General features: G+C 45.8%; 1 protein-coding gene across 17 annotated transcripts in view; it reads right to left on the reverse strand.

The window, feature by feature from the left end:
• The window catches only part of ABLIM1 (actin binding LIM protein 1), a 279086-nt gene that overhangs the window by 175349 nt on the left and 89301 nt on the right, over positions 1–14436 (reverse strand). For 15 of the 17 annotated variants that reach the window (XM_066238282.1, XM_066238281.1, XM_066238283.1 and 12 more), the window contains exon 1: positions 9779–10040. The exons of the other annotated variants lie outside the window; for them this stretch is intronic. In XM_066238282.1, coding sequence (XP_066094379.1) covers positions 9779–10025 — 247 coding nt within the window. In that variant the 5' untranslated portion in view covers positions 10026–10040. Of the gene's footprint in view, positions 1–9778; positions 10041–14436 lie in introns of those variants that run through there. 17 annotated transcript variants of the gene reach the window in all.

Here is a 14436-nt window from a genome sequence, read left to right on the forward strand (position 1 = left end):
GGTCGGCAAACTGTGGCTCGCAAGCCACATGCGGCTCTTTGGCCCCTTGAGTGTGGCTCTTCCACAAAACACCATGTGTAGGCGCTACCTTGATAAGGAATGTACCTACCTATATAGTTTAAGTTTAAAAATTTGTCTCTCAAAAAAGAAATTTCAATCCTTGTACTGTTGATATTTGGCTCTGTTGACTAATGAGTTTGCCAACCCCTGGGCTAGATCAAGTTCAGTTGAAGTATTACTAAACAAAATAATAGCACATTGTCTTTCCACCAGGGATACTGTTAGAACTGATGACCTCAACAATTTGATTCTGCATTTATTTATTAAGCAGTCCACGTCCCTCCAGTAGAGCTGAGTGATTATAGAGTTTGACTGTGCCCTTTGGGGACAAGTCTGGCCTGAGGAAAAGATAACAGGGGAACACATCCAGCCACACACTAGAATCACATGCTAGCACTTCAGGGGAAAGGGTGATATGCCAGGGAACCGGGTCTGTTCTGCAAGGAGAGCAAAAGTTAAACAGCCCAAAATATTCCAGTGATGTCAAAAATGACCTTACAAATCGATCTGGGTCATGATGGACAGCAAGGGAGAAAGCCGGGCGCTGGCAGTGGCCCCAATTATTTGACCTTTCTTCCCCAGCCCATCTTTATTCTATAGGGGCCCATTTTATGTCATGAGAACTGTCCCTCTCCACCAAGCTACATGGCAAACCTTTATGGGCTGATTTTTCCGGGCGCCGTGAGTCAGAACATCTCTGAGGTCCACTGATTCATTTCAGTAGCTATCCATGGCTACAGAACTTGGGTGAGAAAAGATCTCTAAACAGCAACCAAACACAACTTGGGGGCTATAGTAAGGCACCTGCAGTACAAATAAAGAAACAGCCACCTAATGTGTCAGTAAAGGTCCTACCTTCCTTTACCTAATATATCTGCAGACCTTTACATTGTAGGGATATAAGACTAAGATACAGAATGTGAAACAGACATGAATGTACACATGAGATTTTTCATTTTAGTGCAAAACAGTTATTTCACTTTTGGGGAATAGCTTTGACTTCGTTTAAAGTTGCAGTAAGTGCAGTTTTAATGCAGAACAATGCAGTCACTGGGGAAGTGATTTTTAAGGTCCTTAAAAGTTAAACAGGGTTACCAGAGAACCCAGCAATCCCACTCCTAGTGATATAGCCAAGAGAATTGAAAACATGGCCACACAGTGTTCCTAGCGGCATCATTCATAATACCCCCCAACGCAGAAACAACCCGAATATCCGTCCGCAGATGAACAGAAACACAAAATGTGGTACATCCATAAAATGGGATATTATTCAGCCATGAAGAGGGATGAAGTAGCAATGCATGCTATAACATTGATGAGCCATGAAAACATTATGCAACGTGAAAGAAGCCAGACACGAAAGGCCAAGGTTGTGCGACTCCAATTATATGAAATGTCCAGAACAGGCCAGTCCTCGGAGACAGAAAGTAGAACAGCAGTGGCCAGGCGCTAGGCAGTGACTGCTAAGGGATACAGGGCTGCTTTGGGGGGTGATAAACTGCTCTAGAATTACAGAGTGGTGATGGCCGCACAACTTTGTCAATACACAAAAAAAACAAACAAACATAGAATGTACATGTTAAAATGGTATATTTTTCTGGCATGTGAATTACATCTAATTTTGAAACAGTAGGAAGTACTTTGATTTACCAAGTGCTGCATTTACACTGGAAAAACAAAGATCATTAAGACATTGTCTTGCCACTAAGATCTTACTCCCTCCCCCCCAAGGAGGGACCTGCAGACAGAGGAGGGACCTGCAGACGGAGGGAGGGACCAGCAGACGGACAGAGGGAAGCAGGCAGAGAGGGGCGTGGACAGGTGCTGTGTGCGGTTAGGGAGGCCTGAGCGTTACACCTGAGCTCAATCAACCTCACACAGAACTGAAGACATTTCTCATAAGCCTGAGGCTGCTGCTCTTCTGCACATACGACAGGAACGAAGAAGGCTAGTTCCTCTTCTGCTCCCATCTCTAATTCACATGATGGGGTCTGGGAGAATTGTTCTCCAACTTCCTGTGCGGTGGGGCTGATATCAAACTTCCATTTCTATCTTGAAGAAGCACCTCGGATGCGAATACACCCCATAAGCCAGGGGTCAGGAACCTTTTTGGCTGAGAGAACCATAAACGCCACATATTTTAAAATGTAATTCCATGAGAGTCATACAACGACCCGTGTACATTATGCATTATCCAATAAAAACTTGGTGTTGTCCCGGAGGACAGCTGTGATTGGCTCTAGCCACCTGCAACCATGAACATGAGTGGTAGAAAAATGAATGGATTGTAATACATGAGAATGTTTTATATTTTTAACATTATTATTTTTTTTCTTAAAGATTTGTCGGCAAGCCAGATGCAGCCATCTAAAGAGCCACATCTGGCTCACGAGCCATAGGTTCCCGACCCCTGCTAAGCCATCTAGAGTTCTGAAATCCTTAGATCCTAAGGGCCTGTGCATTCTGATTGCATGCCGGGTTTCTCGAACGCACGCTGGGTTGGAGCCTCTGGAAGGGACCACGGCTCTCCCGCTCTCTTCGCGGCTCAGCGACCAGCACACGGCTGGCCCACCTTCCCCAGGCAGCCCGCCTCCTGTACCCTGGAGCCCTCCAGAATCCGGGCCGTGCATGAAGTTACCAGGCGTCTAGCATGGGGAGCACTGGGTCATACCGTGGAATCACTAGGATTAAGTGATGCTAAATCAGGGCATTCGGCCAAGGTAAGCCACTCTTCCTAAGAATCACCTTCTTCAAAGTCAGAGTAAAAACAATGCCGGACAACAGCCTTCACCGGCCTTACCCTCTGACTCTAAAGATTAGCTTTTAACTATATAGAATTAAACCTAGTAGGGTATTTCTGCATATATAGCTAATCAAGGAAGTAAATTAGATGAGAACATTTCCTGTGAAAATAGTTACTTGTCCATATCCCTGCGCCTAAAACAATAAATAAATTTAAAAAAAACTAAAACAAAATCCAAAGAAACAAAATAAGGCTGGACCAGGCAGAGTCAGCCAGGTGAAACATGTCTCCTATTTTTTTCTTTCTTTCTGTGGTCACATCATGGAGCTATTTTCCTTGCTCCTATTTTGGGTGGCTCTTACCTGTTTCCCAGCTCCAGTCCCTACTTTCTCTTCCCTCCTTATGCCAGGGCCACGTGTCCTTTCCTTCCTGCAAAACTAATGTGTATTTATTACTTAACCACTCAGTTCACTCCTCACACATGTGCGGTGGGAAGGAGCGGCGGGAAAGAGGGAACTATTCCTCACAAACCTACTAAGCGCTCACAGAGTTTCTTCTTCTGCACTTCCACTTCCTTCCAGTCCTCATAATGTTACCACAACGTAGGTAGTGTTCGCCACATTCGACCTGTGATAAAACTGAAGCTCAGTAACATGTTCAGGTCACACATCTCAAGAGCAGCGCAGAACTGAGCACTGGGCAAGGTGGTCCGACCACATAGCACTGACTCTGCGGCCACGACACCACACTGCTTCTCCGCGCCTCGGCTACTGAAGACAGGCAGACAATCTGATGTCCAGTATTCCGATATCGTGATTCGTTCACTTGCTAACTCATGCACTTACAGCCTGTGTCCATGTCAGGTGCTAACAGGAATAAAATGTGTGAATGTGGTTCCCTCTGTACCCGCAGGGAGGAACTCACAGAGGACTGAAAGGGAGAGGCTTAGCCACAGGCACCTCCAGTAGCGACAGGGACAGGAGCTGGGGAAGCTGGCAGCGAGGTGGGGCCGGAGGGCGGACCAGCCTACCCAGTAGGAAAGGCTAAGGCTGAACTCTGTTGGAGGGACTGGGAGGGCGACACTGAGCAGCAGAACTGCTGGTACAGAGAGAGCCCAAGGTGACAGGGTCCTTCAAACATCTGTCACTAGGAAGTCTGGTGTGGGTTAATGGAAGGACAGGACAGAAAGGCAGGGCTCAACCATCAAGGGTTTAAAACCATGCATCTGGAAAATATCATCAAACTAATGGAACAGGAAGCCTCAGGAAGTTAATAGGAATGATTGATGACTATAAATCAAAGAAAGAATGCAAACTTTCTAATGCTGGACCACGGAGCTGAAATCTCACGTCTCTCTCCTTCTGTCCGCCCCAGATGCAGAAGGCACTGTCCACCACTGATCATTTCCATCCTCGTGGGAATGAAAGTCCAAGGGAGACCGTGGCTTTGCAGGAACCACCTTCCGTCAACAAACCGGACGTGGCCATGGCGGCCAGGCACGCTGGGGGACTGAGGCCATGGTAGTGCACCTCCCTGAGAGCCCCAGACTCCTGTTACTGCTTTGTGTTCTGAACACCCACTAATTGTCAGGCAGGGGCCCCAGCCACTGCTGCCATATCTCCCAGGATACGTGCTCTCCATGGCCAAGTCAAACCCTTCACGCTGAGTCTGAGGTTTACAAGGTGTTGAAACCGTTTCCCAGCGCAGCCTCTCAGTACCACCGGGAAGACGCGCTAAGACGCCTCCGGAGTCTTGAGGAGGATGCTCTTCACACTGTGGACAATAAGTGCTTTGGCCTTCGACCCACACTGTCCAGGGCCTTCCTGGCCCTTTGATCTACATACCCGATCCATGGGGTTGGGATTAGTGATAGCAAAGGGGATAAAAAGGAACACGAAAAGTTATAGAATCATAGTGTTACATGTTATGAATACATATAGAATAGGTTGATAACACTCCGGAAACAACTTGGTGTAACTCCATGACGTTCTCTCAGGTGGTAAATCTGAGTCTTTGGGTCCTGGGGAGACCATCTAAGTGGACATTTTACTGCATCCTGGGTGCAGTAAACAGCGCGTGCATGAACCAGAGCAATATCGCCTTTCTGTCTTCAGGAGCATGACCTGAGTTTCCAGGGACGGCCTGCCAAGTCTACTTGGGTCCCTGATCTCCGGTGCAGAACTCTGCTTTGGGCTTTGGACCCAGCTGACAACATAATCCCTGAACCCTCTCCAGATATCCTCAGGGCTTTTGATAACAGTGCCAGTCTCTTCTTGTTTGTTTGTCAAGAAGGAAATTGCCCTAAATAGGCTCTTTCATTTGGACTAGACCTAAAAGCTCAGGACAGAAAAAAACACGAGTTCAAAAACTTACTCTAAATTCCTAGGTTAGGGCAAGAGAAAACCCGAACAGAGACTCATATTTATGAACGAGGGAAAAGAAATGTTTGCTAACTTTCCTGGTACAATTTGTTTTATAAGAGAATCTTCAAATGTGAGTAGCTACAATACTTACTTAGCACTAGGCCACAGTTCACAAATGATAAGTGTGCCAGTGCTCCGCAGGTCTCGTGGATGGCTTGACCTTATGCACCTAGGGGAGGCCATACTGTGTCAGGGTGAAGACCATGAACTTGGGTGTCTGGCCAACCTGGGTCCAAATCTAGCTCTTCCACTCAATTACTTATGTGACTTTTGGCAGGTTTCTTAACTGCATATGCCTCAGTTTCTCACTTGTAAAAGGAGGATTCAAAGCAAGGAGTACTTGCTTTGTTGAGTTACTAGGAAAATTAAATGGAGGGAATGAGAAAGCACTCGGCACCATGTTGGAGACACAGCAGACCCTTTAGTAAAGGACAACGGCTCTAGAACCACACCCACTAATAGAAAGTCCCATCCATGTGCAGAAGCTGATGTTTACGTTCACTAATACATTTGCTTCGTCTACACATCCCAGCTTCTCGCCAGTTCCTCTTCTTATACTTAAATGGGAAAAACAGTTCCTTCCCTACCGATTTCCGAGTGTTGTTGTTTTTTGAGCATGACAAAGGAGAGACACGTGGACGGGCATTTGGAAAAGCGTAGCACCCTGCACAACGCACACAGGAGCTGAGCCCCAGACAACAGGAAGGCACGGCATCTTCAGGTCTTTCTGGCAGCTGCAGGAGACCTTTGCCAAAACAGCCCTGAGCGTCCTGCCAGGAGCCGCTCCTGCGCTCTGGGGCTCCGCTAGCACAGGAACACAGTGACTGCAGGAGGGCGCGCTTCCTCTGAGCACCTGTCCTCCACAGGATACTCCGAGCACATAGAGTACCTTCCTGGGAACCCCACTTCCTGTGCCGTGTTTATAGTCCTGGATCCCAGCAGCACTGACACTGGGCCTCTGTTGCATCACCACAGTGGAAAGCAAACAATAGAAACTGTTACTGTTTAAAAATAAACTATTTTATCATTGTTCTTGCAGCTAACATTTAGTGGCTGCATGCATGTGCTGCTATAGCAAGCACTGTTGATATGTTTTGTTATTTAACCCTTATAATCAATACTTTCCCTTAGACCTGGGCAGGCATGGCCCCTGCCCCAAACCACACCTTCCTCAAAAATATCTAAGTCCCTGTCTTAGGACCAGTGGGGCCAGCAGTGCTGTCTAGGGAGGACACTGCAGCATCCTCTCTGCATCTCTCCTATGTGGTGCAGAAGGTTGACCAGATGCCCTGAGCAGCCCGAGCCCTCCTGCCAGTGGGTCTCTCAGGGCCCCGGAGGCAGTTCAAGTCCAGGAGGGGAGTCTGGTGAACAATCACTCCCTCGGGCTGGCATGGCATTTCTTTCCCATGATTGAGCAAGACTGGCTTGCTGACATACTGATTTGGAGCAACTCAAATTGTTTGTGTATTCAGGGGCCTCATAAAAAAATAGGATTTAGGGATTCATACACCCTAGGGGGAATACCTGCTCATAGCAATCCTGCAAGGCATGCATTCTTCTGTGCAGACCTTATATGCACAGATGGAGAAACTGTGACCTGGAGATATTAATTTCCCAAAATAACACATTGAGCATGTAGAGGAGCTGGGACTTAAATTCTGGAATGTCCAACCTCAAAGCCACACACTGAACTAACAATCCTCCAGATTTCCTTATCTGCCTCCACTAAGATACGGATATCTCAATGATGGTTAGCCTTTCCTTTGCCCAGGGCTCTCCCTGATACTGTTTATTCTCCTGTTCTCCTGCGATTGAAACCGCCGGCAAGCCATTGTCTAGCACGCTCTCATTCAGCCGCTCTTTACCTGGTCTCCCCCGACTTCCTGCCTTTTCCCACAGGCAGACCTTATCTCTTTCATGAGCACCAAGGCTAGTTCCAAAGAGACTGATTGGAATCTCTTTCAGTGGAAGCACCAAACCCATTCACAATAGAGTGTTAGCTCTGGCAGACATCAAATGTTTAGTTTTTGTCCCTAATTGGGGAATAACCTCTATTTTTTTTCCTCAGTAAAGAATTGTAGGCATCTGCCAGCATACAAAATGGATATTTGAGCAAGGTGCCCTAAACTGGAATAGGCATGGCCCATTGGTTGTGAACAAAGTTCTTCCAGGGCAGCTTAGAAGGGGCCAGGGGCGGAAGCCATGTCTTCTCCGCCCCTACTCCTGGCTCCCCTGAGAAGGATGAAGTGGAGACAGTTGGAGAGTGGGAGCGCCAAGGAACTGTCATCATCAGCATGTGTCACCCAGTACCCTGTCCTGCCTTGGCACTGATCTGCTAGCCAGCCCCTCCCTGTCCCAGTCGAAGCTCAGTAGAGCCATATATGAAATGCAACCCACTGGGACAGCTAGAATAAGAAAGTCAGATGATAACAAGTGTTGGCAAGGTTGCAGAGAAACTGGAACCTTTATATGCTGTTGGTGGGAATGTAAAATGGTACAATCATCTTGGAAAACAGTCTGAGATTTCCTCAGAAGGTTAAACTTTGGAATTACCATAGAACCCAGAATTTCCGCTCTTAAGTAAGTATATACCTAAGGGAATTGAAGATACACGCCTACACAAATACTTGTATATGAACGTTCACAGAAGCAACAGTCAAAATAGCCAAAAGGTAGAAGCAAGACAAATGATCATCAACTGATGAATGGATAAACAAGATGCGGTCTATCCACACAATGGCATGTTACTTAGTCATAAGAAGGAATGAAGTGCTGATACATGCTACAGTATGAATGAGCCTAGAAAAGGAAAAGAAACCAGACAAAAAAACCCATCTATTATACCATTTCACTCATATGAAATGTCCACAATAGGGAAATCTTTAGAGACAGAAGGGAGATTAGTGGTTTCTTAAGACTGAGGGTGGGGACGAAGAGGTTGAGGTGGGAATGGGGGAATAGCTAAAGGGCACAGGGTATTTTTTTAAAGATAATAACACTCTAAAATTCACTATGGTGATGGTTGAACATATCAGTGAATATATAGAAATCACTGAGTTACAGACTTCAAGTGGGTAAAATGTATAGTATATAAATTATATCTCAGCCCTGGCTGGTTGGCTCAGTGGTAGAGTGTCGGTCTGGCATCTCAAAGCCTTGGGTTTGATTCCCAGTTAGGGAACACAGGAGAAGTGATCATCTGCTTCTCCAACTCCCTTTCCCTTCTCTCTTTCTCTTTTTCCCTCTCTCTCTCCTCCCCTCCTGCAGTGATGGCTCTAATGGTTCAATCAATTTGGCTCCGTGCGCTGAGGATCGCTCCATAGCCTGGCCTCAGGCACTGAAATAGCTCGGTTGCTGAGCAACGGAGCAGTGGCCCCCAGATGGGCAGAGCATCGCCCTATAGGGGGCTTGCTGGTGGATCCTGGTCCAGGTGCATGTGGGAATCTATCTCTCTGCCCCCCTGCCTCCTCACCTCTCACTTAATAATAATAATAAAAAAAGATGAACTATATCTCAATAAAGCTATTAAAATTAATTGTAAAAACAAAACAAAGCACCTCTATATAGGTTAACTCTCTTATCTCAACCTTAATCCAACCCTGCCCTCCTTCCCAGCTGTCTAAGATGGCATAGATTCTCCTCCCTGGCTCGTTTGGTTCATCTTCACATTTTTAGGGACCATGTCCAGTATCCTTCTGCCTCCTGTATTAATTCTGGTACTGATTTTGTCAAGGCGTGGGCAGCTGGGTGAACGTATGTCTTCAATTCCCTTAGGTATATACTTACTTAGAAACGGAAATTCTGGGTTCTATGGTAATTCCAAAGTTTAACCTTCTGAGGAAATCTCAGACTGTTTTCCAAGATGGCTGTACCATTTTACATTCCCACCAACAGCATATAAAGGTTTCAGTTGCTCTGCAACCTTGCCAACACTTGTTATTATCTTCATCAGCAATGAAGGCACCATTATAACATCAGAGACTGACACTTCCAAGGGCACTCACTCTGTCCTTCAACCAGGCTTTCCCCACTTCTTTCCCAGGCAGATGGACGAGTGACCATATTTCAATGAGCTTCATAGAAAAGAAGCCTCAGAAAGTTCTTTCAATATTATAAGCCTTTTCTTTTTAAGTATTTCATTAGATGATCCTTCCATAGGCAGTGACACAATTCAGACTTTGACTTTACTTAGGTCATTCTTTACGCATGTCAATCTGCTGCCCTAAACATTTCTTTTCCATTCGTCCTTTAGCACGTGAAAGCCTCTGTCTATAGAGATCTTTCTTTTCTATCCTACTTCTTGCTTCGATAATTATTTGTAGCAAGTTTGGAAAGAGACACGTTGGTTACTGAGATGATAAAGTCATGGATAACAATACCCTCAGAATTTAGCTCCATGGCAGTGCATTCTCTGTTCCTCCCCTCTTCATTATCTATGAAGAACATTGCTTCTACGGAAGACTGTTATGGAAGAATTGTTCTAGAGAGTATGTTATGATTCAGCCAATCAAAAAGACACACAGCCATGTGTGAAGTGGGCTCTTTCACTTACCCAGAGGATCGGAGTTGTTAAACAAGTGCTCGGACGGGCAGCAGACCTCAGGGTGCAGATACAACAGGTGGGTGACGGTGGCACGCCTGTGCCTCGTGGGGTAGGGGCTCCCAGTGATACTCACATCCTCCACCACCAGCCTCCTTCTATAGGAGCCCCTGGGGCCGGTTCCCTCCGAGGAGCTGACTTGGCTTTTCTCAGAGCTGCACAACTTCCCCAGACACTTTAAGCCAAGGAAGGAAGGCATCTTGGCATGAATTGGAGAGAAATAGGAACTAGACACCAGGAGCCTGGGCAGCTGTGCTTCCCTACAACTCTCCAGACTCCTTATTGTTTTCCCTTCTCACTGCCCAGCAAAGAAGATTAAGGAAGATGTATTTAAGTGATTACCCTCAAGAGCTTAGGGCTGCCTATACGCAGATGATCGGGTATGAAAACAGCTGCTACTGGAAACCCAAGACTACCTCAGTCTGACACATGAACGCATATTCAAAAATCAGATTAATATCCAGAGCAAGCTTCATCAAACTTTTTATAAAAACCGCCCACTTTTGCAGCGCTGGTCAACCTGGTCCCTCCCACCCCCTAGTGGGCGGTTCAGCTTTCATGGTGGGCGGAGCAGAGCAACCAAATGGTGCCGCGATTGGCCCACCATGAAAGCTGGAACACCCACTAGTGGGCGGAAGGGACCAGGTTGACCAGCACTGCAAAAGTGGGCAGTTTTTATAAAAAGTTTGACAATGCCTGATCCACAGCATGGGAAATAACATCGCTGCAATATCAAAAAGAATTCACCTGCAAATATCCCTCGTAGGTTCAGTCTCAATTGGTAAGAGTACTGCGAATAGGACTAGATTGTACACAATCTAAAAATGCAAGTCAGAGAATAGTCGAGATCATAATTTCAAGTTCCCACACATGGAAGCCTCTTTTCAGCTCTCAGGAAGCGAAGAGTAGAGACCTCAGTCAGAGCTCTCCAGCTTCCACCAGCAGCAAGTCCAGCTCCTGGCCACAGGCACCGAGCCGATCCTTCCCAGTTTCTAGAAGGAAACCCCTTCCTCTCATCTGAAGACAATCTTTCTGCCTCACTCCATTAATCCAATGCTGACAATACTCTTAAATGTTGTTTCGTGGTTTTCTGCTATTGCAGACTCTCGCAGAATCACATGATAGAGAGAGGGTTATTGTGTAGGTAGCTGTGTGTTTGCACAATGTTGAAAGCTAGCAGGACCCTCATGCAATTAGAGGGATGGTATACAAAGGACACCCTGGGTAATAAGCATTTACCCTCAGACATCTCCTTGGTAAGGCTAAACACAGGATGTGACGGGCTGTAGCTACACAACACTCCCAAGTCAGAGTGCATAAAGCCATACCCTTTCTCCTGTCATGGGCTATTGTGTTTTAATACAATTTTCTTTTCTTAAAACTCTTACTTACTTTAAACAGAAGAATCATAGAGCTGGAAAGGCCTTTGAAGGTAATCTAGCCTAGTGGTTCCCAAACATCATGGCATGTAAGAATCTTCTGTAGAGCTTTGGAAAAATGCAAGATCGAGGACCCTAGCTCAGACCTCCAAATGAGATTCTTTGGGAGTGGGGCCCAGGAACTTCTGTTTCTCAAAGTCCCCCAGACTAGGACCAACAGTCAGGAAGCAGAGACCTACTCCAGCCACTTCACCTAAAGGTGAGGAAAGTAAGTCTCAGAAGCTAAGTGACCTTGCCATGACAGCACAGCGGGCCCGCGGCGGAGCCAGGTCTCCTGACTCACGGGTTATGGCTGTCCCTACCACCGTCATTAGGTCCTTCCACAAAAGGTGCAGACAAGTGAGGCAGAGAACGACAGCTTCTCCCAAATGTTACTAGCTCCGCTCCTAAACCTCAATGCAGCCTTCAGCAACAGAGTTCAAGAGCCAGAGAAGTCAAATGTGCCAGAATGATTCTAGTTCAATGGGGGGGGGGGGGGCATAGGAGGAATGGAAGGGACAGACTCTGTCCCAGAGGCCTCAGGCTTGGGTGGAGCTGGGGAGAATAGAAATACGGGTGTAGTCTGCTATCCCGGTCACGTGGTAAAATTTCTGTTCTCAAATTTTAGGAGTTAAGCCCTATACTAACATTGCCCTCAGAACGAATCCTTCCAATGTCCCCCTCTAAAACCAGTTTGCAAATCAAGGAGAATACTCTGTAGGTGTCCTTATTTTTGTGTGTCTATTTTGAAGAGCCTTAGGGTATACCATGGAAGATATACTGCTCACAAAAATTAGGGGATGTTTCAAAATGAATATGAAGCCATATATACATATTATGTATACATATATACATATAAAATATTATATATGTATATAATATTTAATTGACGTCACCCAAAGCGTGGTTCCTCAATTTATTTCAAACACCTATGCCCAAGGCCCATCTCAGACCTACCAGGTTCTTCTAGAGTGTTCCTGTCATAAACATTGCAGTGTGGGGATCTCTGCCCTATACCATCAATTCCTTCTTCCTCTGGGTAACTTCCTATAGCTCTCCTCTTTGCAAACTGGGAACACGGGCAATTCTATCTACGGATGTGTTCACCTGGCTTGCTGGTGCAGCACATGTATGTGTTTATATCGAAAAGTTGGAGGCAGCCACTTTAAACACAGGCTGTGGGACATACTACCAATACACAAACACAGAATTTAGACAGATAAAGTGATTATTTTCTTCAAATCCAGCATCTTCTGAATAAGACAAAGTGTTACAATTCCAGGACTAAGCCATTCTGCCTCCTTGGTCCCTAAACTTGTCAAGCATTTCCCATTAAAACAAATTTTATAGCACTGCCTGTACTTCAATGCTCAGTGTTGCATCAGCGGACCATATTCAGGCTACTCCTATATTATTGGATAAGTTCATATGTCCATATATTTAGTTGAGAGGTAATTGTGTTTTGATAAGACTGGAAAAAGGAAAAAATTAAATTCTCCGTCAATAAAAGAATTACATGTAAGAAGATGAATATATTATATGAATTTTCCGTCATGATAGAAAGCATACTAAATGCAGGCCATAAAGAAGGCTGGGGAGGTCACAGAGGTTTGCTTGCTTTTAAAGACAATCTCACTACACATAAAGGTGAGGGGCAGCACTCCTTTCTCGGGTCGGGGAGAGAGCTCAGGGTTCAGATGCTGGGTGCTTAGGGGTTGGAGCCAGCAGTGACAATGGGCAACCATGAACTAAGTTGCACTTCCCAGGATACCCAGAGTTCTTAAACTATTATCTTCCACACAGTTCAGGGTAACCACCCAGCAGAGGCCAAGCCTCCAAACCGAAAATATACTTTCAGTGGCACCTGCCTGACAGCAAACTCTTCAGCCATAAAAACACAGTGTGGAGAAGATCCCTAGAGAAGCACCCACAGATCCATTTCTTCCATTCTTGCATGAACATCAGCCTCCTGCCACAGCCCACATGAAATTACAGTCATAGCATTCACCAAGCAGTGTAGCAATTTTTGCAACAGTTTACGTGGTTATACGATAAGGTGTCACAATACACCACACTACAAAGCCAATGCTAACTATTGATACTAATGCATAACTTTTACCCAACGGTTTGGCTGGCCTGCCTATTTTATCAGAAACAGTCCCACTGCCCCAAAGGGAGTTTTTCTGTGATAAACTGTGAAAAGAAATCATCAACAGGCAAATTCACCAAAAGACTTCAACCCACATCAAGACCCCTGGGCACCTACCTTTGCATATGGTAGAAACTCAATAATAAAATGAACCCCAACCTAAAAGCTACACAGTGCTCAGGGGACAGATGGCACCTTAATCATGCTTTTAATTCTCCAGTCACAGATCAGTCCCCACAGCAGTTCTTCACAAATAAATTCTGACTTTAATTTTATTCTATGTAATAATATAGATTTTTTTTTTGGTCAAAGGTCAACCTCCCCCTTTAAATCACCTGCTACTTTCTGCCTGATTCTTATTAAGAAAAAAATATTAAGAAAAAATCACCACCTTTAAAATTAGAAACTTTATGGAATTTAGTTTTCTCAGGAACTGGTCTGAATTTATAGCCTGTGGCTTCATCAGTGACTGCGGGGTTACTTGCTTTTCAGTGTTTGTTTTAATTAGAAATGAGCAAACAAAGGACTCAGCAAGCCTATGGAAAACACCTACCAAATCTCCCAGTACTCAGGGTGATCTCTGCTGCTGAGCAGATCAGATCAAGTGGAGAAAGAGCAGTTTTTAAGCGGGAGAGCTCAGAGGAAGGGGCGCAATGGGACGTCTAGACAAGGATGCCAGGCCCTCCTGCTTCAGCAGTGACACCGGCTCCCTCCCACCAGCAAGTCTTAACTCTAGTCCTTCTCCTCCTCTGCATCGTCACCCCGGGTCATCTCCTCTGCACAGCCCAACGCTTGAGGGGGTCTTACCCGTCCCTCCAAAGCAAGCAGTGATTTTCTGAGCGTACTGGCACAGGCTCCCGTCTGGGCAGGCTTCCTCTGGAGGGCCCGCTTCGTCCATCACTCTGCAAGCAGCTGCCTCTCTTCCCGTAATGCCACCCGCCTGAGACCTGCTCCAAATGGAACCAGCAGCCAAGCCCCCTCTTCCATAGCATCTCCATTAATAATTCAGATACTACATAAAATCTGCTGAGCGTTCAGGAGTG

This window comes from Saccopteryx bilineata, chromosome 7, assembly GCF_036850765.1.
Source record: "Saccopteryx bilineata isolate mSacBil1 chromosome 7, mSacBil1_pri_phased_curated, whole genome shotgun sequence".
Lineage (NCBI taxonomy): Eukaryota > Metazoa > Chordata > Mammalia > Chiroptera > Emballonuridae > Saccopteryx > Saccopteryx bilineata.